Below are 27349 nucleotides of genomic sequence, written 5' to 3'. Positions count from 1 at the left end.
AAACAAAGATAAGACCTGAGATCAAGCTTCATAAGGTAGCGATCAAGAAGTAGAGAGCCACTGAAAAGTCACATGGTCTCTGGCCTCCTCTCCGTCACATCTGTTCCTTCTCTTCCTTCCTGTCCTCCTGTGGTCTCACCTGCTACAGTCATTCACACCTTATTTCCAATAGCATCTGCTGAATCTCTGCTCTGAACCGTGATGGGGACTGCACAGAGGTGGAAGGAAGGAACTGTAGGTAGCAGAGCTGCCTCTTGATTGATTCTATGCTTCTGGATACACTGGTTTGAATTTCACCACCCACTCATTCGGAAGCTCTGCCCTGGCCATGTTTGTTTTTTTAAAGCCTATCCAACTGAACCTGTAGGAGTGTCTATGAAAGCACAGTCCAGAAATGTAAAATACTGTACACAGCCCAGTAAGTGTTCAAGGTTTGAATAAAATAAAACAATCTCCTCTCCGATCTCTCTCCCACTGCTATCGTTCACTCTGGTTTCCATCTTTGATCATTTTCAATCTGGTAGTGTTAGACAAACTTCCTACATTTCTTAGGTGGTCTATTTCCAAATGGACTAGTCTATAAGACTGGAATAATACAACAAAAAAATTGGGCATATGAGAGCAAACAACCTGACTGATCCCTAATATATTGACTAATCATTTGCAGAAAATATTTTTCTCCCAATCCCATGTATGTTCATAGTCTAGTTGAATAATTTCAAAATAAGGGATTTTCAGAGCTGATATCAATATTATAGGAAAAATGGTTAATGTTAGTTGGATATACTTGTCCTTACTTTCCATAAGGCATGCTAGCAAAATAAAAATATTTGAGGGGAACTTATCTTAAACCCATTCATTTTTCTTCTTCTAGCTTATATGTGCCTATTTTCATGTGTAAATTTATCTCACAGCAACCACAGATATTTTTCTGCCTTCCTTCCTTTACCGTATCATAGTATAAAATTTTCCTTAGTTCCCATCATAAGCCTCATAATAACGTCCCGCCCTATTGGACTCTGAACTACTTTCCGCAATTCATTTTTCAAAAGTGCTAAACTTTAACTAGAACGTTTGGATAAAAGGCAAGACCATGCCATGCCAGCACAGCCACTTGGAAAAGGTTTCTCACTGAACCGGGGGTGACCATGACGTGCTGTGAGGGGTGGACATCCTGCAATGGAATCTGCCTGCTGATTCTACTTGTGATTGGAGTAGTTCTCAATGCGATCCCTCTGGGTATCGACTTAGTTGAGCAAGACAAAGATTTTCAAAACCCCATCTCTTGCTATGAGTGGTGGTTCCCAGGAATTATAGGAGCAGGTTTGATGGTGAGTAATGTTTATTTGACTTGATTTGGAGAAGGGCCTGCTTGGTTTTTAACATTCCTAAAGACTGTCTTTCAGCCTTGCTGTCAGAGATGGATGGTTAGGAGCAGTGGTGTCGTATCAATTTATATTGGTCACCAGTGAACAATGGTAAACTAAATAAACTATGTGATGCTAGATAGGGACATTTTAAATCCATTCCCTCAACTTCCCTTTGCCCTATACCAGTCTCTAAGGATTTACAGGGAATACAACAGAAATGGGAAGTTGCTCAGTGGGAGTGAGAAAGAAGATTCCCCTGCAGGATGAGCAGCCTGCATGATAAAGGTATGGCTTGGCTGTGGCACCACTTGCATGTAAAAGGAGCTGGCCTGAGAGGTGCAGCCTGAAATCCTAGGTTTCTCATCTCACAGGCTTGTTGGTTTGGCTCTGACCTAGGGCCCAGAATGTCATGGAATTTAATAGTTTGACGATGACCGATAGGTCTACCTTTGTTGCGTAGTGCAATACAGAACTCATGAGCATACTTGATCACAAACACCGGAGGCATCTGCAGCAATGAGATTTAGACCCTTCCTAGGAACCCTGATGCAGCAGACCTGGCCAGGACCCACTAGTATGGTGAAATTCTGTTTTCAGACTATCTCAGCTATAGGTCTGTCTCCAAAATATTACAGTGAGAAAATCAACTGTGCCGTGCTTTTGTTCCCATATTTGTAAAATAGGGCAGTGGATATTGAAGTTGAAAATTCAGCATCCAGGAAGTTTGCTTTTGTTTGTTCTACCACTTGTGTGCTATATCAGGGGCTCTAGTTAGTGATGGAGAAATGAGTTTCCGTGTGTGTGTGTGTGTGTGTGTGTGAGAGAGAGAGAGAGAGAGAGAGAGAGAGAGAGAGCTGCAAGAACTACTATAAACTGTTTTGGAGAGAATGAAATACGGAAGTAACTTCTAAAGAAATTTACAATACACAAAAGAAAAAGAAATTTGGGATATAGTTTTCTACTTGAATCACTATTTTTGTTCCCCCAGTACTGAGGATTAAACTTGCCTCCCATACTCAAGCCAAGTACTCTACCTCTGAGCCATATCCCCAGTCCATTTTGCTTTGCATTTTGAGACTGGGTCTTGCTAAGTTGTCCAGAAAGGCCTTGAACTTGCGATCCCTCTGCTTTAGCCTCTTGAGTTGCTGGGATTACAGGTATGCATCACTGCCCCCTGCTTGAATCACTAATTCTTAAAGGTGATCAGTTTCTGCTAGTGGTTATATTCCCAGACTTCTATAAAAATACTTTTTGGCCATTGTATTTTAAACTTCATCCTTGGGCTGCTACACTGGATTTGAAACCACTTCATCATCAAAACTCCATTCTAGAAAGCATCCTGAAAGATTGATGGCTTCTTTGCTTTTACCATCATGCGTAATCTATTCACCTGCTTTAGGTAGAAAGAGCTAACAGGAAAGATTTTAGAAAGTTCTGGGGTTTGTTTGTTTTTGTTTTTGATTCTTGTTTTAGGGACTATACTCAGGGCCTCACAGATAATAGTCAAGAACTCTACCATTGAGCTACATCCCTGGCCTTTTTTATTTCTTATTTTGAGACAGGGGCTTGCTAAGTTGCCAGGCTGGTCTTGATCCCTGGCTCTGGACTGCTTCTTTAAACTGCCATGACAACTCTCTTCCAGGCCAAAAGAGAGAAAATATATTTCTCAGCAGAATGAAGAAACTGAAAATCCTTGTTTCTATTTCTCCCCCTGTAGAAAGCTTCTCCCTGAGTAGTTGAGTCTCCTCTGCACCTAGCCTAAGCAGAAGCCAGAGGTTGACTTTTCCATCATAACTTAATAATAATGGAAATTTCTGTAAAGTTTCTAACCATTCCCGAGTTAAGATAATCCATTTGAATTAACTCATGTAGCTTTAGATATAAATTGGCCTTTCCATCACCCCATGATAATTTTTTTTTTAAATTTCCTGACTAGTATTGTCAGAGGTTGTCGTGGTACATACCTATAGTCCTCTTCTTTTGAGAGAGAACAGGGGCAGGGGGAGGGAAGAGAGAAAGACACAGAGACAGATAGAGGGACATAAATAAATCCTCCATTTATTTATTTATTTATTTATTTATTTATTTATTTATTAAAGAGAGAGTGAGAGAGGAGAGAGTTAGGAGAGAGAGAGAGAGAGAGAGAGAGAGAGAGAGAGAGAGAGAGAGAGAATTTTTAATATTTTTTTTTTAGTTCTCGGTGGACACAACATCTTTGTTGGTATGTGGTGCTGAGGATCGAACCCGGGCCGCACGCATGCCAGGCGAGCGCGCTACCGCTTGAGCCACATCCCCAGCCCAATCCTCCATTTATTGACAATCTGCTAGGTGCCAACTACTGGTTCATATATTACATTGTTATCTCATTTAAGCTCCCAGTTATCTGAACAGATATTATCAACGGTACTTTATGGACCGGAAAACAGGAAGGATAGTAGGGTTAGTAAGGTCACAGGGTGGGTGTGAACCCCAATTCCAGATTCATCTGATTCCAAAGCTAGCAAGGTATCATAGTCCTCAACACCTGTCTCAGAGGAGGTAAAAGATAAAATCCATAATGTAATCCATAAAGTTAAGTTACCAGGAAACTGGTCCCAGAAAGGTTATTTATGCTTATGAAACCTTTTCAAAGAATCTGGACTTCCTTGTTCACAACTAAATCTATTTTACCACCCTCAATAAATATTAACCAAAGCTTTTGATGCCAGACTACCCCTATTCCTTAGTATTACAGAATGGCATCAAACTCTCTGAAAGCTTCTCCCTGCCTGAGTAGGTGAGCCTCCTCTGCACCTAGCCTAAGCAGAAGCCAGAGGTTGACTTTTCCATCATAACTTAATAATGGAAATTTCTGTAAAGTTTCTAACCATTCCTGAGTTAAGATAATCCATTTGAATTAACTCATGAAGTGCACTTTACAAATAACTTCAGACTCTAGGCTATGCGCACAAGCAAACAGGTAGGTGGTAGAAGGGCCCAGAAGAGAGGAATGATTTCCTTGGCTCTCTACAGAATGTGGAAGAATCTTTTCCAAAGAGAATGATGCCCTTTAAAACATCTGTCAAAATACTGACTACTTCAAAATACTGACCTCACAATAAACTTGTAAATACACAGAAACATTTATAAAGAAGAAGAAATCACTACCTGTGATAAGCCTTCGAGCATAGTTCTTGAAGTCTTGGGAACTTGCTGTCGAATGTCAAATTAGTACTGCTTCAAAAATGGGGCATTTTTCAGGAAGTTGCTAATAATACAACCTCTGGAATTCATTATTGATTACTTCATGAAAATACTTTTCTTTTATGCTTTTATGACTTACCCCAAACAGAGGCAAACATTTTATCTTTTGAAATCATTACAAAGTAAAAAATGTGCAATTAATTATCTTTAACTTCATATCTGCTAAAGATCAACACAAATATTACTTGTTCAAGTATTAAAATATATTTAAAATGTTTCCTTGAAAAGTATAAACAGAAAGGACATTTTATTTACCTGAAGTTAATTATAAGCCTGAACTTAATCATGCCTTTTTTTTTTTAGTTCACTTATTACATAATGGCAATTTATCAAAGTCAATTAATACAATCTTAATAGAAAACAAATGTTGAAAGTTAAATAGATTAGAAGATATTGTGTAACAGGTATTTGTGAAATATAGTTTTTATATTTATGGTGAACAATGCCTTTGGGTGTTGCTCTCCTGTTCAAGTGATTAGAGAACCCTCAGACATCTGAGTTCTGTCACAGAGTTTTCACTTGTCTTAAGTTCTTCCAAGCTTCCTTTGTAGAACTGCATAAGTTCTAAAACTGAATAAAATAAAGACTAGCAAGACTTTTAATTAAAAAAAAAACTTCATGCATTCAAATATGCTTAGGAATGGAAGAGAAAGAGCATTCTCATAATTATTCATTTTGGTAGGGGGTTACCTGGAAGATGTCTAATTCAGTTACAGGTATGCACTCAACACACATATAAACTTTCACTTTTTAATGTCCACCCCATATGTATCGCCTCCCATTTCCAAAGCTCGGAATGGGCAAAATGTTTGAAACATCATGAGTTGTTAAGTTACCCACCATGGCAAAATAAAAATGTGTTGACATACCATGAAGTTGACTGGGTGATGATTCATACATTGCAAGTTGTTACTTTACAAACCCCCTTTGCAAGGGAATCATATGCATAAATATTTAATATCTTTGAAATAAGTTAATCCTTAAGAAAGTCACCAGAATTTAATTTATACCAACCGGGAAAATGGAATGATTTGATGTTGCTCCATTTTCTTTTAAAAGATTCATTCCCCCCCCCTTTTTTTTTGGTTTTGTTTTCCAATTTATTTTTTTAAAAATTTTTATTTGTTTTAATTAGTTACACATGACAGTACAATGACCTTGACATGTCATACATTTGAATCAGATATAATTTCTCATTTTTCTGAGGGTACAGGTGCAGAATCACATTGGTCATGCAGTCACGTATATACACAGCAATAATAATGTCTATTTTATTCTATTGTCCTTCCTTTCCCCCCTCCTCCTCCCCTCCCCTCCCATCACTTCTCTCTACCTAGTCTAAGGTGACAAAATTTTCTTTTCCTCACATCTTCATACATGTATTTTGTATAATGATGAGGGTCTCCTTCCATCTTCCATGCAATATGTACATGAATGTGCACAGTAGTATTCCAATAAAACTTAACTTACATAGTTTGCCAGTTCTTGTCCTAAACTTGTACTGTAAGCTCAGAGGCAGCTTATGAATACAATAAAAGTTTCAGTGTATGAATGCTGATACGTATTTGGGGGCTAAAATTTCCTTTTCCTTTCCTTCTGGGCTTTCAGCTCTGCCTCCTCATCCCCATGTGGCCAAACAGCTATATGTACATGTGGCCTCTGATTTGCAAGAGGATTGGTGGTATTCAAGGTAATGTGTAAGCAAAGCTTGATAACATACAAAGTGACCTGGAGTCAGAGCATGGTCATATGTTAGGAAGTATTAGAAAAGTGCCTTTGTGAGAGGTATAAATCTTAGACCTGTTACGAAGGAACAAAGGTAGATAGATATATATCTTTCTAAAGGACCAGGGAATGGGCAGTTAGAAGGATATTATAAGCAAGGGTGCTGTTGAGGAGCATAAGAACAAACTCTATGTAGGAAATTGGAGAGGGTTTTAGGACCCAGTCCATGTGGAACAGTGTTTAAGAGCCCTATAGGCCTAGTTTTGAGTTCCAAATTTTAGCCCCCAAATATGTATCAGCATTTAGCCCCCAAATACATATCACTCTTCCACCTTACTTGGCAAGCTACTCAAACTTCTTGTGGCTCTCTGTTTTCCCACTGGCATGGTGGCGTACACCTATAATCTAGTAACTCAGGAGGCTGGAGGATCACAAGTTCAAGGCCAGCCTCAACAACTTATCAAGGCTCTGTCTCAAAATAAAAAGTAACTCAGTGGTACAGCATCCCTGGGACCAATCCACAGTACCAATAAATAAATAAATAAATGTGTATATCATAGGATTGGTCACAAGAGTTTTGTGAGGATGGCATAAACTATAGCATGTAAATCACCGACAACAGAGCCTGGCGTGCAGTTAGAGAGCTCAGAAGATGTTAAAAACAAGACCAGGAGACAGAATCACTCAGGGACAGCTGGGCTGAGATGGCAAAAACACTTCGGGCTAAAATTTCACAAGTGGAAGGAAGTAATTTACATTCTACCCTTCAATGACACAAAACTCCTTCTAGTACGAATTTCTAGTCATAGCTGCTGACTAAATATTTTTAAATACTGAAGTCCCAAAAACATGGCAGCATTTATTACAGCTTTCCTTGGCAATATGTGTTTCCTTTCACATGGAATGCAATGTGGACAAGACTTCTGAACATCGGTGAGATCATTAGGGATCGTGTATAAAGAAGCAGAAGAGACAAGGTGGAACCCAAAGCAATTTGCAAATAGAGGCTTGGGGAGACTAGCAAGGTGAAAGTGGCCCTGAGAGAAGACAGGCAGGCAAATAGGGGGTGGGTGATCAATGGCCAGGCAAATAAAACCATTGTGTTCTTTTCTGGAGGCTTACCAGACTCATGCATACAACTGATGGGAAACTGGAATGAATAAATAAATGACCCTAATCTATTTAAAATCTAAGTTTCTCTGTGGATGACTCAGGAAACTTACAGTGTAGACCAGAGACTTTATAAATGCCATCTGAATACCTCCTCCCCCATCCCATTTTAATCTTAATGGTTGAAATTGGGATCAAAAGGTTCCCAAGATAAGTGTGTTGCCAAATTTCCTCTCTTGTTCTCTGGAGACTTGATTTCCCACAACTGGTGGTAAATGAAAGGTGAAGATGATTGCTTTTTCACTGGATGAGAAGAAACAATACTCATCTTTCTTGTAATGTAATTTCCAGGTCATTCCAGCCACAACAATGTCCTTGGCAGCAAGAAAAAGAGGATGTTGCAACAACAGGACTGGGGTGAGTACTGGGCTATCGGTTTGAAGCAGAAGGGCATTAACAGCTATTCACATCCAAGCAAAGCCACCCTGGGTCATCTGCCCCTACTGAATCACAGAAGGGCTCCACTGGCAGGGCCACAATCCTAGAATCACAGTATTTAGGATGATTTGATAATAATATGGAAATTAAGCAAGGTCCCCCCCCCCAGAAAAATTTAACTTTGGAGCTAGTCTTTGTTCCTTTCCTCATTCTTTAGTTCACTTATCCAAAAATTTTCAAAGAAAGAAGATTTATAGCTGGGCATGGTGCCACACGCTTATAATCCCAGTGGCTCAGGAGATTGAGGCAGAAGGATCGAGAGTTCAAAGCCAGCCTCAGCAAGTTAGTGAGGCTCTAAGCAACTTAGCAAGACCCTGTCTCAAAATGAAACATAAAAAAGGGCTGGGGATGTGGCTCAGTGGTTAAGGGCACCCAAAAAAAAAAAAAGAGAGAGAGACTTATAAGTCATTCAGAGCTGTGAAGAATCTCACAATACTCAAACAAGCATTAGGCTTTGTTGTATGTATAAAATACTTAGAGAAAAATGTATTCTCAATTCTCTCATGCATAAGAAAGATTGCTTTGCCAAGATCCAAATGACAATTGTCCCTATTCAATTAAATAAAAGGAAATGGTAGTTATTTTTTTCAAAAATTTAATACCTACTCTGTATAAAGTTGGAACTAAGTTAAAAGTAAATTCATATTCATTAACCTATCACTCTGCTCAGAACACTTTCAAATATGCTATCAGTATTATTTAATCTTCTCAAAAATCTTAAGTGGGAAATAGAAAGATCTGGGATTTATTGATCAAGAAATTGACGCTCAGAAAAAGCAAAAAATTGGGGCTGAAGTCTAGTTGTAGAGCACTTGCCTAACATGCACAAAGCCCTGGGGTTAATCTCTAGCACTGGAAAAAGCAAAACAAAACAAACAAACAAAAAACAAAACAAACAAACAAACAAACAAACAAAAAAAAAAACCAACCAAACAGTGAACTGTAAGTGAGTTTTTCAAAATCTACCAAACTCCAACATTCAGTTTTGTTTTTTTTTGTTTTGTTTTGACTGTGCTGAGGTTTAATAGCGCATCTGGATCATTTAATTTTTTTTTAAATTTTAACTTGTTATATATGACAACAGAATGCATTACAATTCATATTACACATATAGAGCACAATTTAACATTCAGTTTTTATACATTGTTTATGCCATGAATGTTGCTACCAAGTGACACCAAGGGCTCTCCTGTTTCTCTAAAAGGATAGATCAATAACAAGCAGTTGAAGTAAAGATGCCAGGCCAAGCTTGGCATATTTAAAGGTTTTTAAAGCAATGATTCCCAGTCAGATGAGAACATTTATACCAGCTAGGGAGATGGACAAAATTACTGATTCCTAGGTGGCCCTGGGAGATTCTGCATCAGTATTTTTCAAAAGCTCCCAAGGTGATTCTAATGTGCTGCTGGGATGAGAACCTCTGTTTCAAAGAGAATATTTATATCCATAAATGTACTCATTTTTTTTTTAAAACTGTCTGCTTCTGGCATTTGCTCTTTCTCTAGGATTATAAGAATTACTTTAATTACAGTATTTCTAGTCTATCTTTTTGATACATTGTAGGTATTCAATAAAAGTCTTCAGTTACTCCTGCCTGTCCTTTTTCTTCATAATATTTAATAATTTGGAGTTTGACTTTGCATCACTTCATGAGAAAGTAATCATCATTTCAAAGATCACTCAAGTTCTTTCTCCTTGTAGATTATGGTGAGGTGGGAATAACCAAACCACTTTTCACAAAGGTGTTGGGCTTAACTCAGGCTTTGCTTTTGACACTCACCTCGAAAATAATTCAGTCATGCTTCACCAAGATTCCCAATTAATTCCATGCTGAGGATCTGTAGGGGCTCCTGGTGTGCCACTGGGGTACTCTACTGGGACTAATACTGGTACGCTCTGTGAATATTCGTGTTAGTTATTTAAAACATAATTGCCAGTTTATATTGATGTATTATTTAACTGGTTAATGTCTTAAAACCTTCTTAGCAACTTTTTTCACTTGTTGGCAGGCAGGTGAGGACTGGCGTTTAAGTCACACCTGGTATCTTCTAAGTCTAGTAAGACCAAAGCATCATAAAAGCAACAAAGGTCTGATCTTGGGAGGGCAGGAACGGAGTTACCCAGGCTTGTTCCTATTTTAACTGTTCCTTGCTTCCTTCCTCCTTTCCAGTTTTTGTTTCTGAATATGAAATAGCTTTGCTAAATCACTTAAATAAATCCCCACTCTAAGGCAAATACAGAAGCCTGGAATCACTTTCTGTAGACAGACTCTTTTCAAGTGATGAATCAGAAATAGATGACCAGAAAATAAACAAATTTTTTTTTGTTGTTGTTGTTATTATTGTTGTTTTGGTACTAGGGATTGAACCCAGAGGTGCTCTACCACTGAGTACACCCCCAGTCCTTTTTATTTTGAGACTGGATTTTGCTAAGCTGCTCAGGCTGGCCTTGAACTTGAGATCTTCCTGCCTCAGCTTCCCAAGTAGCTGAGATTACAGGTGTGCACCATGGTGCCTGGCACATAGCAACATTTTCTGATTAGTAAATTTAACTGGCAGAAGTCACAGTAGTGAGGAAGAACCAGGATTTGAATTTAGTTGGCAGCAGTGGAGTGTAGATACTAAAGCCCCAGCACCAGCATTTTCCAGCTGAGACCTGGGGATCTGTCTATCTCCCTGAGCTGTGGCTACCTCTTCCTTAAATGGAAATAATAATAGTATCTATTTCCTGGGATTGTTCAAGGATTAAGTAAGGTAGTTAATATATGTAAGATCAAATGTCCCTGACATGAATGTATAGGCAGCCAGTGGACTCTGCCCACTTACTGAAGGAGGTCTGAAGAGCACGTCCACCAGGGCTCTGGGAGCCACAACATTCTTCCTTCAAAGGGGAAGGGAAGTATTCTCTTACTTAATTTCTACTGATTTTGGAATTTATCACAACCGTCACAACTTCTTTGAAACAACAGTTTGTTTTTCTTAAAAAACACAACATTTTCTCTCCTATGCCAAATTCCATGCTGTTTTCGTTGCTGACTCATGAAATGAAAGACTTTTATAGTTTTTTCCTCCAATACAGTAGTTCTCAACCGTGGGCGACTTTAACTCTCCACTCCCACCCCAATGGGATATCTGGCATGTCTGGAGCTGTCTCTGTTTGACACACTGGGGCTGCAGGAGAGGAGTGATACTAGCTTCTAGTGGGTGGAGACCAGGGATGCCAGTCAGTGGTACTGAGCTGAAAGTCCTGCTCCAACATTCCTCAGCTGCTCGCTGCAGGATGCTCGCCACTGTCACAGAGAGCAATAGGGTCAAATCTGAATTAAAGACTTAGGAGCCAAAGTGTGGGTAGTTAACATCTAGTTGACGTTCTACAAAGTGCAAAGTGCACAAAAGAGGGAGAAGGAATCAGTGCTCAGTGGCCAGGCAAAATACACAAGTCTCAGGAATATACAAGTTGAGATTTTTTCAGTCAGGGGTGTTGTCACACACCTCAGTCCCAGCTCCTGGGGAGGCTGAAGCACGAGGGTCACAAGTTTGAGGCCAGCCTTAGTAAATTAGTGAGATCCTGCCTCAAAATAAAAAGGGCTGGGGATGTAGCTCCTGGGTTCAATTCCCAGTACCAAAAAAAAAAAAAAAAAGAAAAAAAATATTTTTTCAGAGACAGTGACAAGCCCAATCGTTTTTTATATGAGCATAATCAAATGAAGCAGACACTTCACCCTCTAAGTCTTTTACAATTCACAACAAATCAAACTGTGATCTTCAAAGATCTAATACTATAAAATGACTAGAGAACAACAGCAGTTGATTCTAAAAAGGTTATATGGGCTTGGGAGATGTCCCCAGTGGCTGTGCTTCCCCAGCACATACAAAGCCCTGGGTTCAACCCCCAGCACAAAACTAGCACCCCCACTGTGCTGTGGAAACTTGAACCAGACTGAGGATGTGTAATCATGCATGCAAATGGCTCTGCTTTATTTTTCAGATGCTTCTTTCATCACTTTTAAATGCAATCACAGTCATTGGTGCTGTGTACTGCCTGTTGGTCTCCATCCAGGCGCTCTCTGAAGGTCCGCTCATCTGTAATTCTCCAAGCAACAGTACCACCACTTGTGAATTCTCATTAAAAAACTTAACGTAAGTAACCTTCCATTGTCTTACTGTCTTGAACAGTTGCAGCTAGATTAGAGTGTGGTGTGCAAACAATGCCATGTTTTTCTTTGATGTAGCAACTGGGACAAGCCTTCTTAGGGACTCAGCACTTAATCTCAACAGGTACAATCCCACATGGATATGAAGGAATCACTACATTCAGAATGCTATGGTATGGTCTTATCTAAAAGGTTTAGCTGACTCAGATGGCTTATGCTTGTCTTTTAAAATCCTGTGGTTGCATGTGTATGGTGTACGTCTATAATTTTTTTTTCTGGTACTATGCACTTGAAACTTAACTTTCATCCTTGGAGAATGGAAATGGGATGCCCTGGGAAGTAAAGGGAATGTTTACTTTCTACACTTCTGAACTGATTAAATTTGGAAACTATGGGTGCACACTCTTTATAATTAAAAAATTTAATAAAAACCTAATAAATAATAATGTATGACCTAAATGAAGAAGCCAATGGATTCTTACACATTATATACCACAGGTGGAAATAAAAATCAGTCATGTAATAACAATATAAATGGCTCATTTCAGTTTTTTAAAATGGTTTATATCTGAGTCTAGGTATAATTGGTAAAAACTGTTGGAACAATCTAACTCTTTAGCTATCTGTATAGGCTGCTCAATTTGGAAAATAACCAGATTTTACTTTTGTAGTTACATGAATAAAATCATCTTCCTCCTTTTCCCTTATCTTGCTAAATCTAAGAAGGAAAAATCTTTCAACATTTGCATAGCATAGTGATTGTGAATCAAAACCTAAAGAAATTTTCTCAACAGATTTGAAGAGAAAGATTAGAGATCTCAACCACAGATGCCCCAGTTAGCCTTCAGTGAATGACAACAGCCTGCTAATGTACCAGGCTAAGCTCTGCAAACAGCAGCATTCAGCTGACCTATCTAGTTGGCCTTAGGGTAAAGCCAACCAGCAGTTACAATCCAGTGATCCCATTTGCCCACAACTTCACAAAGCAGGTCCGTATTCCATGTGCAGGAAACACTGTTGTTTCCTAGCTGAAAAATTAGTTGTTAGAATACATAAATGTAGACTCTCTAAGAACACTCAGTCTTACTCCAGGAAGAACTAAAGAAAATTGCCTTGAGATACATGTGTCAGGGTTAAACTTCTCATTTTCCATAGCCTTTATAACAAGCACAAATTAGATGTATTTGAAATGTCTGGTGGGTGAAAATCATACATCTGGTTTAAGAGAGATGTAACATTGCAGTTCTGCACAAAGACCTGAAATCTTTTGTTTTCATATCTTCAGCAAGTGGAAGTGCCTGCATAAGTAGGTGAAAGCATGTGACAGTGTTCTGCCATTTTTTCTTTTTTGGCACTGGGGATTGAACCCAAGGGCACTTATGTGCTACATCCCCTATTCCTTTTTATTATTATTATTTTAAATTTTGAATCAGGGTCTTGCTAAGTTGCTTAGGGTGTTGATAAGCTGCTGAGGCTGGTTTGAACTTGAGATCCTCCAGTTTCAGCCTCCTAATTGCTGGAATTACTCAGGCATGTAGGACTGCAGATGGCTGGTAAATGGCAATTTCATGTGGTTCATCTTGAGAGTATGTGTTCTATAAAAATGCCTTTGCATGATGGGATATATAAGGAACAGAAGTCTTATAACTATTCAGGTTAATGGATCTATATTTAGAAAGCCATAGTTTCTGGACACAGTATTTCAAAAGCATATTCTGTTTATTATATATTTTTTTCTGGGCAGAGTATTTATTATCTCTTTTGTTTTTCAGTGACTTTCATCCAAAATCCTTCAATCTGCAGTGGTTCTTCAATGATTCTTGTGTGCCTCCTACTGGTTTCCCAAACCCTGCCATCAACAACATGCACAGTAATTGGAGAATACCTAACTCCAATTCTGAAGAAGACAGACAGAGGATTTTCCACTTTTCAGTCTTTTTAAGTCTATTTCTTATTGGAGTTCTTGAGCTCCTTTTTGGGCTCAGCCAGATAGTCATTGGTTTTCTTGGCTGTTTGTGTGGGGTCTCTGGCCAAAGAAGTCAAATTGTGTAGTTTAATGGTAATAAAATTAAGTATCGATATTCTGAATAAATTGAGAATTATATTTAAAATACATGCCTTTAGAAGTTCAATAATGAAACATTATTTAGAAAGCTGTGTAAGTCATTTTAATGTAAAAATGTTGTTTTTGAAGTCATCTTTGAGGTGATTAAAAAACCCCAACCTTTCACATAAAAAGCATGTTGTAAATGCATTAACACCTTCTTATGGAAAGACAAAATCATTGCTGGTTGATTTTGAGGGAGAAGTGGAGAGAAGCTTTCAATTTGTTTTATATTTTTCTGTTCTTCTGTGTTATTCCAATTTTCTAGTTATATATTCTTGTGTGTGTGGAGGAGGAGGAGCAGTTCTGGAGGGAGAATGGGAGAGAACAGAAATGATCTTGGAAGTTAAAGTAGTATGCAGCCTATTTATTGTATTTTTTTATACTTAAGAGAAAAACAAAAGAATATGTATATAATATATATATAAATGTAACCTGCATTCATTTAAGTCCTTAAATCTAATTCCCAAATTACAGGGACACTAAACAGAGAATAGCCCTGTTATCAAGAAAAAAATCAGTCTTTCTTTAAAAGATATGAGAACTAACCAATGTATTTACTATTTAAAATTTATTAAAGAGACAAAGCTAACACTACAATTTTCTGAATACTATCACTCCTCCATTTTTTTTTTATGTTCACTGGGCTCCAGTTTCTAGAAATAACTTACAATATCTATATTATAGCTTTCCAAATAAATTAGTAACATTAAGAACTTATAAGGCTTTTCTTTAAACCCATTTACCATAAGAAGACAATCTGCTCTTACACATGCCTATGTATCCTGACTGAAGACCTAGTTCAAATGTGTCCTAATTGAGGAAGTCTCCCCAGCGTGCACAATTCCAATAATCTAAGTTAGTGCTCACTCTAAGTCATCATCATACCCGACACATATGACATGTTTTTGTGTATCCACTATTACAGAATTTAAGAAAACAGAGACCATGTCTTTTTATCCATTACTCATCAATCCTTTCCCACTTTGGGTCCTTGGTAAAGCCGCTTCTCTCCCCCATACTCTGTTCCATACTCACCTGTCTTAAGTCATACTTTCTCTGTGAGGCCATTCCTAAACACCTAATGAAAAGTAGGCTTCCTTTTACTCTTTTATAGCTTTTATCACAACTGCAACAGCATTTTCATTTGTGATTGCTTTTTATATTTCACAGTCCTGCATAATACCATAAGCTCCCTGGGTGCAATAACAGGTTTCTTGTATTCATTCTTGGTATAATTAGTACCTAACATAGTGCCTGGTACAAAGTAGGGCCATTATAAAGATTTTGATGTTTCTTCAGCACCCAATATTTAGTGAAAACTCGATGCTTATTGAATGAATGTCAAACTGCTAATAGCCATGAAATTAAAAGAGGTAAAATGCATGATACCTCATTGTGCTGGAGTGAATGACACAGGGGCAGTGATGGTGCTTACAGTTTTCTCATCACCCTGGACATGGGAGATATGACTCCACTTCTCCTTCGGGTCAAGAAGAGACAGAAACTTAGGAGTCCCATTTCAGAGGGCAAAAGAATGGCTGGCTGGCTGGCAGTAGCATGATCAACTGAAACAGCCGATAGGTTATTCCTTCGCTCTTTCATCTTATGGAAACTGCTGCCATGAATTAAAGATCTAAAGCCTATGAGCCACCTGTGGTTAGTTCTTTTGGGTAAAGCCATCTCTGATCAGGTACCTAAAAATGCCAATTCGTGTCTGTACATGTACCTTCTACCCCCCCCCCCCCACACACAATGTACCTAGTCATTTGCAAAGCTCAATGTTTCTTAATCCACATTCTCATCCCCAAATACAATCTCACATTGGAATTTATATATAACAAAAAACACCCTACATCACCATCTAAAACTCTACTCATCCTTCAGCACATATCTCAAATCTTCTTCTTTAGTAAAACTGTTTCTATAATCATCTCATCCTTTAATAAGCTTTATTCCCCCACCTCCATTAATATGTTAATTCCTTAAGAGCAGGAATGAAGAATATCTTCTGTAACTGCTACTTTTTAACATCAGTGTGTGCATACAGAAGTCTATTTATTGAGAAAATAGATTATAATTAAAAAATATATAAGATAAACAGTTCTACAACCAAGGTCCAGAAAAACAATTCAACCTAAATGCCAAAAAAGTACATTAAGAAACTGACAGACATTCATGTGGGACAATACACCATTTGCATAAAATTATTCCTTGAATTGTAACAAGTTTCAAATGCCTCAAGTATTCCCAGAAGTGTTGTGTGCGGGGGTGGAGTAGGGGGTGGGGGGAGGAGAGGGGGGGTGGGGGGTGGGGGGAGGAGAGGGGGTGGGTGGGGGGGTGGGGAGAGAAGAGGGGGAGGATGGGGGGATACTTTACATTCTGAAAGTAGTGCTAACAAAAATATACTTGCTGTTCTTACTTTTGCCCTGACTATATCCTTTTCTCCCTCTGTTCCCTGTACTTGGCATCCTTTTCTTCATTTTCTTTTGTTGAAATCATACATACACTTATCTCAAGGCTCAGCTATCTAAGAAGTATTTCTTGATTATCTTGATCAGGATTGAATTCATTTCTTAATCCCGAACATTTCTTTTCCTTTTACAGTGATTAACAACATTTTTGGGGGAAGTAGTTTAGAATAACACAGGGCTCAACCTCAGAGTCAAGATTCAAGCTCTTCTACTTTTAGATATGTGACAAAGTCAAGAAAGGTACATTTCTCATTGCCTACTTTTGCACAAGATTTCTCTCTTTTTTTTTTTTTGTCACTGAGGGAGTAGTTTTTTGGGGCCCCAGCTTCAGTCATGATTTTCCTGTTACAGGTTATTTCCTGATCAAGGTACGGAATTCTATCTTCTGTCCCTTGCATAACCAATAAGTGAGAAAACTCCTAGCCTCTGGTGTTTGTTTAAAATCATCAGGGAGAAAAATAGCTTTTGTACTTATCTCCCAAGATTCCCACTTTTATTTAATTTTTAGCATTCTTTTTCCAGCAAAGAAGATGGTAATTTTACCTATCATTTTACCACTTTTGTGGTCTCAAATGGGTGATTCACAGAAATTACCTTGTGGCATATACAAAGTTGGAATTAATAAAGCAATTTCACATTAGGATATCACCAAAAGTCAGAAGACTTCCATGTACAGAAAAAAATTATGTCATCAACTCATGAAAAAGTTACAAAGAAGAATCTTCCTCCTAATTTTTTTTCCCTCCCAGTGTTAGGGATTGAAGCCCACTACCACTGAGCTACACCACTATCTCTTTTTATTTTTTTTAAGACAGGGTCTCACTAAGTTGCCCAGGCTGGCTTCTAACTTGCAATCCTCCTGCCTCAGCCTCCCAAGTTGCTAGTATTACAGTCATGTGTCATTGCACCCAGCTTCTTCCCAGCATTTTTTTTGAAGGGAAGAGGGAGAAGCAAGAACAGAAACATGAAATCTACCTATATCAAAGAAATTTCCCTCAATCACCTTCCCTAACACTTACTGCTTTGATAGAAAGATAACTTAAGATGTGTGGAGAATAATCCACCTACTTGAATTCTACCTGTTTTAGAATCAGAAAAAGGGAAAATAATTTTGAGAACTAAAGACACCCAAGACTTGGTTTCATTGGTGTGTTTAACTCTCATGAGATTTAGCATATTAGCAAATAAATACTACTATGGAGAAAAAGATGCATAATTCATGGTATTTTAATCTGAATCATTTCATAGATAGAATAAACTAGAAAACCACCTGCAATTGTATATGGTGGTGTACACCTGCAATCCCAGCTACAAGGGAGGCTGAGGCAGGAGATGGCGAGTTTCTGGCCAGCCTTGGCAACCTAGTGAGAGCTTGTCTTAAAAAAAGGGGGGAGAAGGGTGAGTGAGGAAGGAAGGCCTAGGGATATAGCTCAGTGGTAGAATACCCCTGGGTTCAATCCTCAGTACCACCCCCAAAACCCCAAGCGACAAAAACAACCAACCACCTTCAATACAAATGATGTCCACAATTAGGAGGATAAAGATCTGAAGAGAAGCACAGGAGGCACTTGCTGCCTGCCAAGTCATTAAGTACATCATATGCTCCTGAGACACAAAGACTGAGATAAGGTTAATATGACTCCATACTGAGCTCATAACCAATATGATGAAACAAATTTTTCAACAGACAAACATTGCTTTGGTTGACAGTTTATTAAATACACTACAATTGTTCCTTATTCTGTAGTTTTTAAATCATTCACACATGGACTTAGTAAAAACGTATTTTATAGAAAACCATCTGCAAAACTAAAATGAAAATAAAAACGCAACATAATGCACACATATTAAACTGCTGAACTGTTAGGCATATTTTAATTTAATCTATACAGGTGATCATGTAATATTAGGTGGTTTGATTTTCTTAAATCTGGCACCAGACCATGACTTCAAGTGTTAATGTTAAAATATGGATGCAAAAATTTCTACCAACAAAACTGTGAGAAACAGGACAAACATTGTTTTTCTTCTACAGATACTTTTCTTAATCCACCCTTTATGCATTCTGTCTTCCTTTCACAGAATTAGTTGTTTAGACTGGTGAGGCAAAAAATTAATTTCATTTTAAAAACACAAACTGGAGCCTATTTACAAAACATGCAAAAGGAGAATTTTATGTAAGTGTTGCTGCAGAACTGATTTAAAGTGAATACAACTGAGTGACAGAATATACCTTTACTTCTACAAATATAGGTCCTTTCACCCTACTTTCTGGAAGAAATACATTTTCAGAGCATGAACTATAAAACGGCATACAATGCAAAGACAGAAACAAAGAAGTTTGCAAATCTTTTATATTTCCAGCTGTTGAAACAATATATTTGAGTGCTGAAGTTACCTCTAGCGGCGAAACCAGAGCCAGCTATTAAGCAGCCAGAATGCTACAGTAATTGAATACATGACCATTTCTCTTTTAGCACGCTCTTTGTTCTCCTCTTCTAGAAGTTGTAGACGTCTATTTAGTTTGATTATCTATGTGAAAAACAAACATAAAATACAATATAGAAGCTTTAATGTACACAGCAATTCCATTCTTAGAAAGCAGTATAATCATATAAGAGTTATTATAAACATGGAATGTTTCATTTGGAGCAAAAAGACTGCTACAAATAGAAAAAAATGTTATTCATGACAGCTTAAATTTGCTTAAATACTCTTATCTATTTCCCTTCTCCAAATTTCGGAGTTAGTGAGGGCATATTTCCTTCCTTACCTGATTAAAGGCAGTATTTCACAATTAAGCTATTCTAGTAAAAGACAACACATACACTGAGGCAGGCTTACCAAGGCAGAAAGACTATAGACCCCTACCCCTTTCTAGGCCTCTTCCATGAGTTTCTTATTTCTCAGCCTTAATTGTTCATTTTTAAGTTGGTATTATCTGCATTCTCTCCGAGTTACTGAGAAAGCCCAATACTTTAACCTATTGTAGTAGGCCAGATGTCACCTAGACACTTCAGTCTGAAAGACTAATGATTCCCCAGCTGCTAGAAAAGCTGCTGGCTGAATGAACCATCCTTGGCTCTTTGTCCTTTCCATGAATAGCCCTGGGCTGAACTGCCTTGCTGAAGCTAGTGCTTCTTTATTGATCTTTACTTAAAATACTTTACTTTATCCTATTTTGTCTATATCTATTTTGTATACATAATCAAAACACCAGATATGCCTTCTCTACATGTGCATATATGTGTGATTATAGAAGGTATAGGAATACATACTAAAAATATGTGTATGCAACTGTAACTTCAAGATACAACTTATTTACTTCTTGTGCTTTAGGAGTCTTGTGGAACTTGGTTCCAAGATGACATGATGGAGATTTGGGACTACTTTTACTTCTAGTAGCGCAGGGTCTCTGGTCTAATGCCTGGATCCACTTTGAGTTGATTTTTGTGCAGAGTGAGAGAGAGGGGTTTAATTTCATTTTGCTTCCTATGGATTTCCAGTTATCCTAGAACCATTGGTTGAGACGCTATCATTTCTTCAAAGTATGTTTATGGTGCTTTTGTCTAGTATGAGATAACAGTATTTATGTGGATTTGTCTGTGTCTTCTATTCTGAACCACTTTTTGTGTCTGTTTTGGTACCAATACCATGCCTTTTTGGTACTATAGCTCTGTAGTACAATTTAAGGTTTGGTATTGTGATGCATCCTCCATCACATTTTTCATTGAGGATTGCTTTGGCTATTCTGGGCCTCTTATTTTTCCAAATGAATTTCATGACTGCTTTTTCTATTTCTATGAAGAATGTCATTGGAATTTTAAGAGGAATTGCATTGAGTCTGTATAGCACTTTTAGTAGTATGGCCATTTTGACAATATTAATTCTGCCTATCCAAGAACATGGGAGATCTTTTCATCTTCTAAGTTCTTCTTCAATTTCTTTCTTTAGTATTCTGTAGTTTTCATTGTAGAGGTCTTTTTCTTTTTTTGTTAGATTAATTCCCAAATATTTTATTTTTTTCCATGGGATGCTATTAAACTAAAAACCTTCTTCACAGTAAAAGAAACAATCAAGAATCTGAAGAGAGAGCCTACAAAATGGGACAAAGTATTTGCCACCTGCACCTCAGAGGATTAATCTCCACGATATATAAAGAACTCAAAAAACTTAACATCAAAAAAAAAAAAAAAAAAACAACAACAAATAACCTAATCAATAAAGGGCAAAGGAACAGAACAGACAATTCACAGAAGAAATACTATCAGCCAACAAATACATGAAAAAATGTTCAGTATCTCTAGCAATTAGAGAAATGCAAATTAAAACTACACTGAGATTTCATCTTACTCCAGTTAAAAAGGCAATTATCAAGAATATAAGTAATAATAAAGTTAGCGTGGATGTGGGGAAAAAGGTACACTCATACATTGCCTGTGGGAATGCAAATTGGTGTAACCTATCTGGAAAGCAGTATGGAGATCCCTCAGAAAACTTGGAATGGAACCACCATTTGACCAGTTATCTCACTCCTCAGCATATACCCAAAGGACTTAAAATCAGCATTCTATAGTGACATAGCCATGTCAATGTTTGTAGTAGCTCAATTCACAATAGCTAAGCCATGAAACCAATTTAGGTGCTCTTTAACAGATGAATGAATAAAGAAAATGTGGTATATATACACAATGAAATATGACTCAGACATAAAGAAGAATGAAATTATAGTATTTTATGGTAATTGGATGGAAATGGAGACTATCATCATGCTAAGCCAATCCCCCCAAACAATAATAAGCCAATCCTAAAAAACCAAAGGCTGAATGTTCTCTCTGATATGCAGATGCTTACACACAATGGGGGGAGGGGGACAGAGAACAGAAGTACTTTGGGAAGGGAGGAAAGAACAGAAGTACTTTGGATTAGACAAAGAGGAATGAAAGGACAGGAGGGAGGATGGTAATAGGAAAGGCAGTAGAATGAATTGGACATAACTTTTCTATGTTCATATATGAATAAACGACCAGTGTAACTCCACATCAGGTACAACCACAAGAATGGGAAGTTATACTCCATATATGTATGTCAAAATACATTATACTGTAATGTATAACTAAAAAGAATAAAAAATATTTTAAAGATATAACTTATTAGAATATATAAGCAATATTATGTATAGACACTGTGCACATGAAAGCAGTCGCTTCCAAAGTGAATATCAAATATAGAAACAAAGGTCCCCAAAGTGATTATTACATGTCAAAAGTCAGACAAGCAATTTATACTGGTTTGCTGATATTTAAGATTCTTTCTTATTAGTCAGACTTAAATAAATTCATTTTGAGGATAGTATTTTATGCTGGTCAAAAACATGTAGATGAGCTGGGCTTGGTGGTGTATACCTGTAATCTCAATGGCTCAGGAGGTTGAGGCAGGAGGATGGAGAGTTCAAAGCCAGCCTCAGCAACTTAGTGAGGCCCTAAGCAACTCAGTGAGACTCTGCCTCTACAAAAAATACAAAAAGGGCTGGGGATATGGCTCAGTGGTTAAGCACCACTGGGTTCAACCCCTATTGCTAAAAAAACCAAAACCAAAAACAAAACAAAAAAAATCCCAAAGTATGTAGACAGTGGTTTAATGGGTCTTTAATTAAAAATGGGAAATCATTATGGCTTATTAAATAATTTGACAGATAAAATACTTCAATTCATGGGTTCCATAAAATAGAAAAATGATAAAATGTTATCAGCTATCACTTTAAAATATTACATGCAATGTGAAAAAAAATGTGAAGGTAGGTTAAAATCACACAACAAAATTTACATGACTATAACTTTTGGATTATATCTTGTTTGGTTCATTAAATACCTGGCGTCTTAATGAAGCTGCATCTACAACAGTCATGTCATCTGATGAGCCTTCAATTGTTGTTTCTATATTTGAAATGCCATACCTAGTAAATAAGACATAAAAATACAAGTTAATACTAAAACAAAACTAAGACTAGCAAGTCATATGTTATGTATTGCTCAAAGAAAAATTCAAAAGACATACTTAACAATATAAATTACTAAAATATTGTACTGTCTGAATTGACACTAATAAAGGAAAAGAAAAAGCTTAAGATGAATGATTTCTACCTATAATACCAGGAAAATGTACTGAAACGGAGAATGAGGAGAAACCCTGACTGAAGACACTTTTCAAACCAGAGAGACGGGCAATGTTAAAAATGATCGGTGGCTGAAAAGGCCGAGAGCACTCTAGGATATGCCAACAAACAATTCTTACACAAACTTTTACCATATGTGGTTCCAAAGGTAGAGGCGCATAGGCAAGGAATGCAAAGTGAACTAATTCTAACCAAAAAAAGAAAAAGAAAAAAAAAAGTGATAATTTCTCTTCCTCTTCTTGTGCCACTCCTATTTCAAATTACTTAGTCTTGACTGCATGTCTCCTGCAGAAATAATCAAAATCTCTGGAATACATCTTTTGTTTGTTTTGTTTTTGCGGTACTGCAGATAGAACCCAGGGCCTCCACATGCTTAGGAAAGCACTTGACTGTTAAACTACATCCATGCTCCCCACCCCCGCTACTTTTTTGTTGTTTTGAGAAAGGGTCTTAGTAGCTGGGATTTCAGGCATGCACTACTGCACCAGACTCCTGAATATATCTTGCCACTACATTTAGATCCAGAATTGGCTCAACAATAAGAAATTAAGAGGGTGTGTATAAAACAGTAATACTGAAGAACCACTAAGAATACAGAGAAAGCACACTAAACAATACCTTTTGTTCAAATGCAGTCACTTTTAAAAGATTTTTTTTTAAAATGGATGACAATAAACTTCTGAAAAATAGACACAAATACCATTCCTATCCTTTGCCTGCATTTCCATACTTTAAATTTTATTTTAATTACAGCTTTACTGAGATACAAATTTATATACCATGCAACCTATTGTATCACATGTGTATCTATTTTATATCCAGTATGGTTATTTCAATAAAATGACATGCTAACTTTTCTGAATGAGTAGAGTTACTAGTTACTACTAGGGTTCAATTCCTAGCATTGCAAAAAAACAAAACAAAACAAAACAAAAAAAAACAGAGTTGGCTAACGGATTATATATTCTAATATTCCTAGCATTTTTCCAGTACAAAAAACCCACATTATCCCACAAAGGGATATGAAATAGAATTATATTTTTTCATCTGGGTATGCTAAAGACAAGTCTATTTAGAAAATCCTGTTGTTTCAAATGTTGTTGAAAATAATATAAAAATACTTTAATAAAGAATGCAAAATGAAATTTAAATAAGATAGTGTGTACTGACTAGATAAAATCTATAAGAATCTCTGAATGATCCTCTTATAGTTAAATTCACTTGCTGTTAATTAGCTCCCCTTTCTTCATGGAAATAAAGTAAGTATTCTTGAAATCCTGAGGGTAATTCTGCCAGTTAGCAAAGTAAACTTCTCAGAAATAGATATTGCAACTATTGTCAGTTCCTGTTTACAAGAACATGCAAACTTGGGCTTACAAACTATGGGCTTATAAACATCTGAGTTAATTATTCCTTTGAACATTAAAAGAGAATTATTAGGGCAGAGGATGTGGTTCAGTGCTTGCCTAGTATATACAAGGCCCAGAGTTCAATTCCTAGCATTGAGAGACAATAACAACTAAACAGAATTATTAAAAGATTAGAGGAAAAAATAGGGCTTCAAGATTCCTCTTTTCTACATTTCATCCTCAAAGTTAAAGGGACCTGGCCTGAAGATAGAAAGCCAAGTTTAAATGATAGAGATTATTTGCAATTTAAATCCTGATAACTAAGGTTTTAAAAATCTATAAAGGAAATTGTCATTCGCAAAGAAATCTAGAGACAGGACAAAAGACTTTACATACAGACTTCAATTTACGTATATATGTATATATTTCTGTATACTGGGGTTAACTCAGGGGTGATTTGCCTCTATGCTGTATCCTCAACCCTTTTTATTTTATTTTGAGATGGGGTATTGCTAAAACTGCCCAGGCTGGCCTTGAAGTTGCAACTGTCCTGCTTCAGCCTCCCAAGTAACTGGGATAACAGGCATGTGCCACTCACTGCAATTACTTTAGTTTAAGTATCTTAAACTAAAACTTGTATTTATCAGAACTAAAATCTCTGTAGAAACATTAAGTTAGATCATTGGTTAAAAATAATTTCACAGAAAGATAAAGTAATAACAAGCAGAGAAAAATAGGAGGGAAAACAACAAATGGATTAAAATTAAGATTGTCAAAGAAAATAAGTCAGCAGCACAGTTAGGGGGCCACCAAGGGTGCACTTCAATTCCTCCAACATGAACTGAACTGACAAATATCAAGTGATGCTGTCCCTTTTCTCTTCCCTAACAATGTGTCAGTCTCTCTAACAGAAACAAAGTTGCCAATTTTAAATCTACTGCTACCGGTAAAACATTTTAGCTTACACTTAACAAAACTGGCTCTGAAAAATTAAGAGTAATAGCATCTGTAAACACCAATCAGCTTTTGCTTTTGTTTTCCTAGAAGACAGGAAACTAAACAGGAACTTTAAATATCTGCCCATGTGTGATGTGTGACGACCAAAAACAAAACAAAACAAAACAAAACAAAAAAACCCACCAAACAATTATTCAGGCTGTGTCTGAAAGTGCAAAAATGAGAAAGGCTGATATTAATGACAATAAAAATGCTTAAAATTAAATTCACTTTCTAAATAAATGTTCACCTTTCTGAACTGTTGTCAATGATGATTTTACCCAATTTACGATAATGCTTAACACTAGATTATCTACACTATGAAAGTGACATTATAATTAACAACTAAAGAGGAAATGCTGCACTGAACCTAGGCAACAGTTAAAATAGTGCAGATAAAACATGACTTAAAATCATTCTCACTGCATTTTAGCATAATCTCCTATAAGCTACTAAAACTGTATTTAAATAAAATATCTCAGATGTTCATATCACACCACCCTGTTAATGTTAAACATTTTCCCTCAGACTCCAGCAGTCAAATGTCTTGACTGCTTCAACTTCTTGTTCTTACAAGAAAGATTATTCATAAGTGAAACCTGTCAAGTCCAAGCTGCAACATGCATTATATTCTGCAGAACATAAATCCCCAACTCTGTACTTCCCCTGATGATTACAAAGTCTCAAAAGTTACCTGACGTTGTCATGATGAGGATTAGAAGTGGCGGCAGCAGACCCACCGCGCAACACAGGTCTACGGCAGGTTTTTGCGGGAGAAGGCACAAGACAGAGTCAGGAAACAGAGAAATGATAAAATAAAAGCAAAAACAAGACAGATAAATGTCAAATAAGATTATATTGTATGCTTTAATACAATATAATATCTCTCAAAAACTTAGAAAATCTTTGTTCATACATCCTCCATTTTATGATTTTCATAAATCTAATAGTTTTCAACTGACTGAAGAAACAAAGTAAAATAGCACCAACATAATTCTTTTTGGTGCTCATAATTTATGAAATTCAAGACAGAGGACCACTGTGTTTAAAAAATGCAATTATTTTCTTCTGACTGGGAAAAAAAAATCACTGGCAACTTTAAAAGATGTCAAGAACCTATTGTGGCACCTGCATGATCATGGTTGCTCATCAATATCAACAGTTCTACCTTAAAAACTGTGAATTTCCTCATTTCCCACAATTCCTTCCCTCCCACCTCATTAATTCTGACTCATGTCTGATGTGTCTGGCTTAAACCCTCAGCTCTCCAGAGTAAAAAATGCATGCCTCAGTTCCAGAGCTGAGAATATGGGAGACATGCTAGGGCACATGGCAGGAAATGCAAACAAATATGTGAGTCTGATCTTGAGACAACCAGGAGTAACATACAGGGCTGCTGGAAACAAGGACCAAGGTGCACTGGAAAACTTTGTGGGGCTTTATACATAGTCTCAGAACATATTTGAGTCCTAGAGGATAATTAGTTTTCTATCTAGACAAGCAGTAACCTTTCTAATATAATTTATTTGTTACAATCAAAAAACAAAAGCTCTACATGTCCACTGGTCAACTGCCCCCAAATAAGCAGCTATATTTACTAATCAGAGAAAGAAGAATGGGTTAGAGGATCCATGTAAAGATTTTAAGAATTATTAAATCCTGTTTTAGAATGTCTCATTTTTTTCTTTAACTAATTAGATATTTGCCTAAATGTAAGTATCAAGGCAATAATAATAGTAAATGTTTAATACCACTGTACAAATTTTTTTTTCTGTAAGCTGGCACAGTTGAAGACTACAAATTATTATTTTCTGACAAGTCAATTTATGCTAGAAATATTTAATATTTAACTTCTGTCCTAAAGTCACATGTTCTAAAGGCACTACTGGTGCTTCATAAAGTTTCTGGAGCCTAGAGGATATAGGATTCAGAGCCTTTTAAAGGACATGTCTGACTTTTATATTGTTGGTTAAGAGACACTGAGGAATCACATATGCTTGAGACAGGTATTAGGTTCATCTTATCTTCCCATCAGATTTACTCTGTGATATTAGGAAGACTATCAATTAACTAATCTTAAATTACACAAATATGAGAATGGTTACTAAATGAAGCCACTGCTGTGTGCTTTTTAAAATATTTTAAAAATGTG

General features: G+C 36.9%; 2 protein-coding genes across 8 annotated transcripts in view; one reads left to right on the top strand and one right to left on the bottom strand.

Annotated features, from left to right (window-relative positions):
* Positions 1-1148: 1148 nt before the first annotated feature.
* TM4SF20 (transmembrane 4 L six family member 20) lies at positions 1149-14151 on the top strand (the record flags this gene model as incomplete). The annotated part of the gene is made up of 4 exons (XM_081262217.1): positions 1149-1331; positions 7800-7865; positions 11934-12085; positions 13872-14151. The coding sequence occupies 4 exons, from the start codon at positions 1149-1151 to the stop codon at positions 14149-14151; spliced, it is 681 nt and encodes a 226-aa protein (XP_081118343.1).
* Positions 14152-18518: 4367 nt separating this feature from the next.
* MFF (mitochondrial fission factor) overlaps positions 18519-27349 on the bottom strand; it is a 31901-nt gene continuing 23070 nt past the window's right edge. For 6 of the 7 annotated variants that reach the window (XM_081260743.1, XM_081260741.1, XM_081260742.1 and 3 more), the window contains 3 exons: positions 25892-25951; positions 22549-22633; positions 18519-19209 (listed from right to left, as the gene is read on the bottom strand). In XM_081260743.1, coding sequence (XP_081116869.1) covers positions 19078-19209; positions 22549-22633; positions 25892-25951 — 277 coding nt within the window. In that variant the 3' untranslated portion in view covers positions 18519-19077. The remainder of the gene's footprint in view (positions 19210-22548; positions 22634-25891; positions 25952-27349) is intronic. The other variant, XM_081260747.1, reaches the window with a different exon arrangement.

The sequence above is a fragment of the Spermophilus citellus genome, assembly GCF_964194105.1.
Source record: "Spermophilus citellus genome assembly, chromosome: 11".
Lineage (NCBI taxonomy): Eukaryota > Metazoa > Chordata > Mammalia > Rodentia > Sciuridae > Spermophilus > Spermophilus citellus.
The sequence above is the reverse complement of the archived record's forward strand: the minus strand, read 5'-3'. Positions and strand labels throughout refer to the sequence as shown.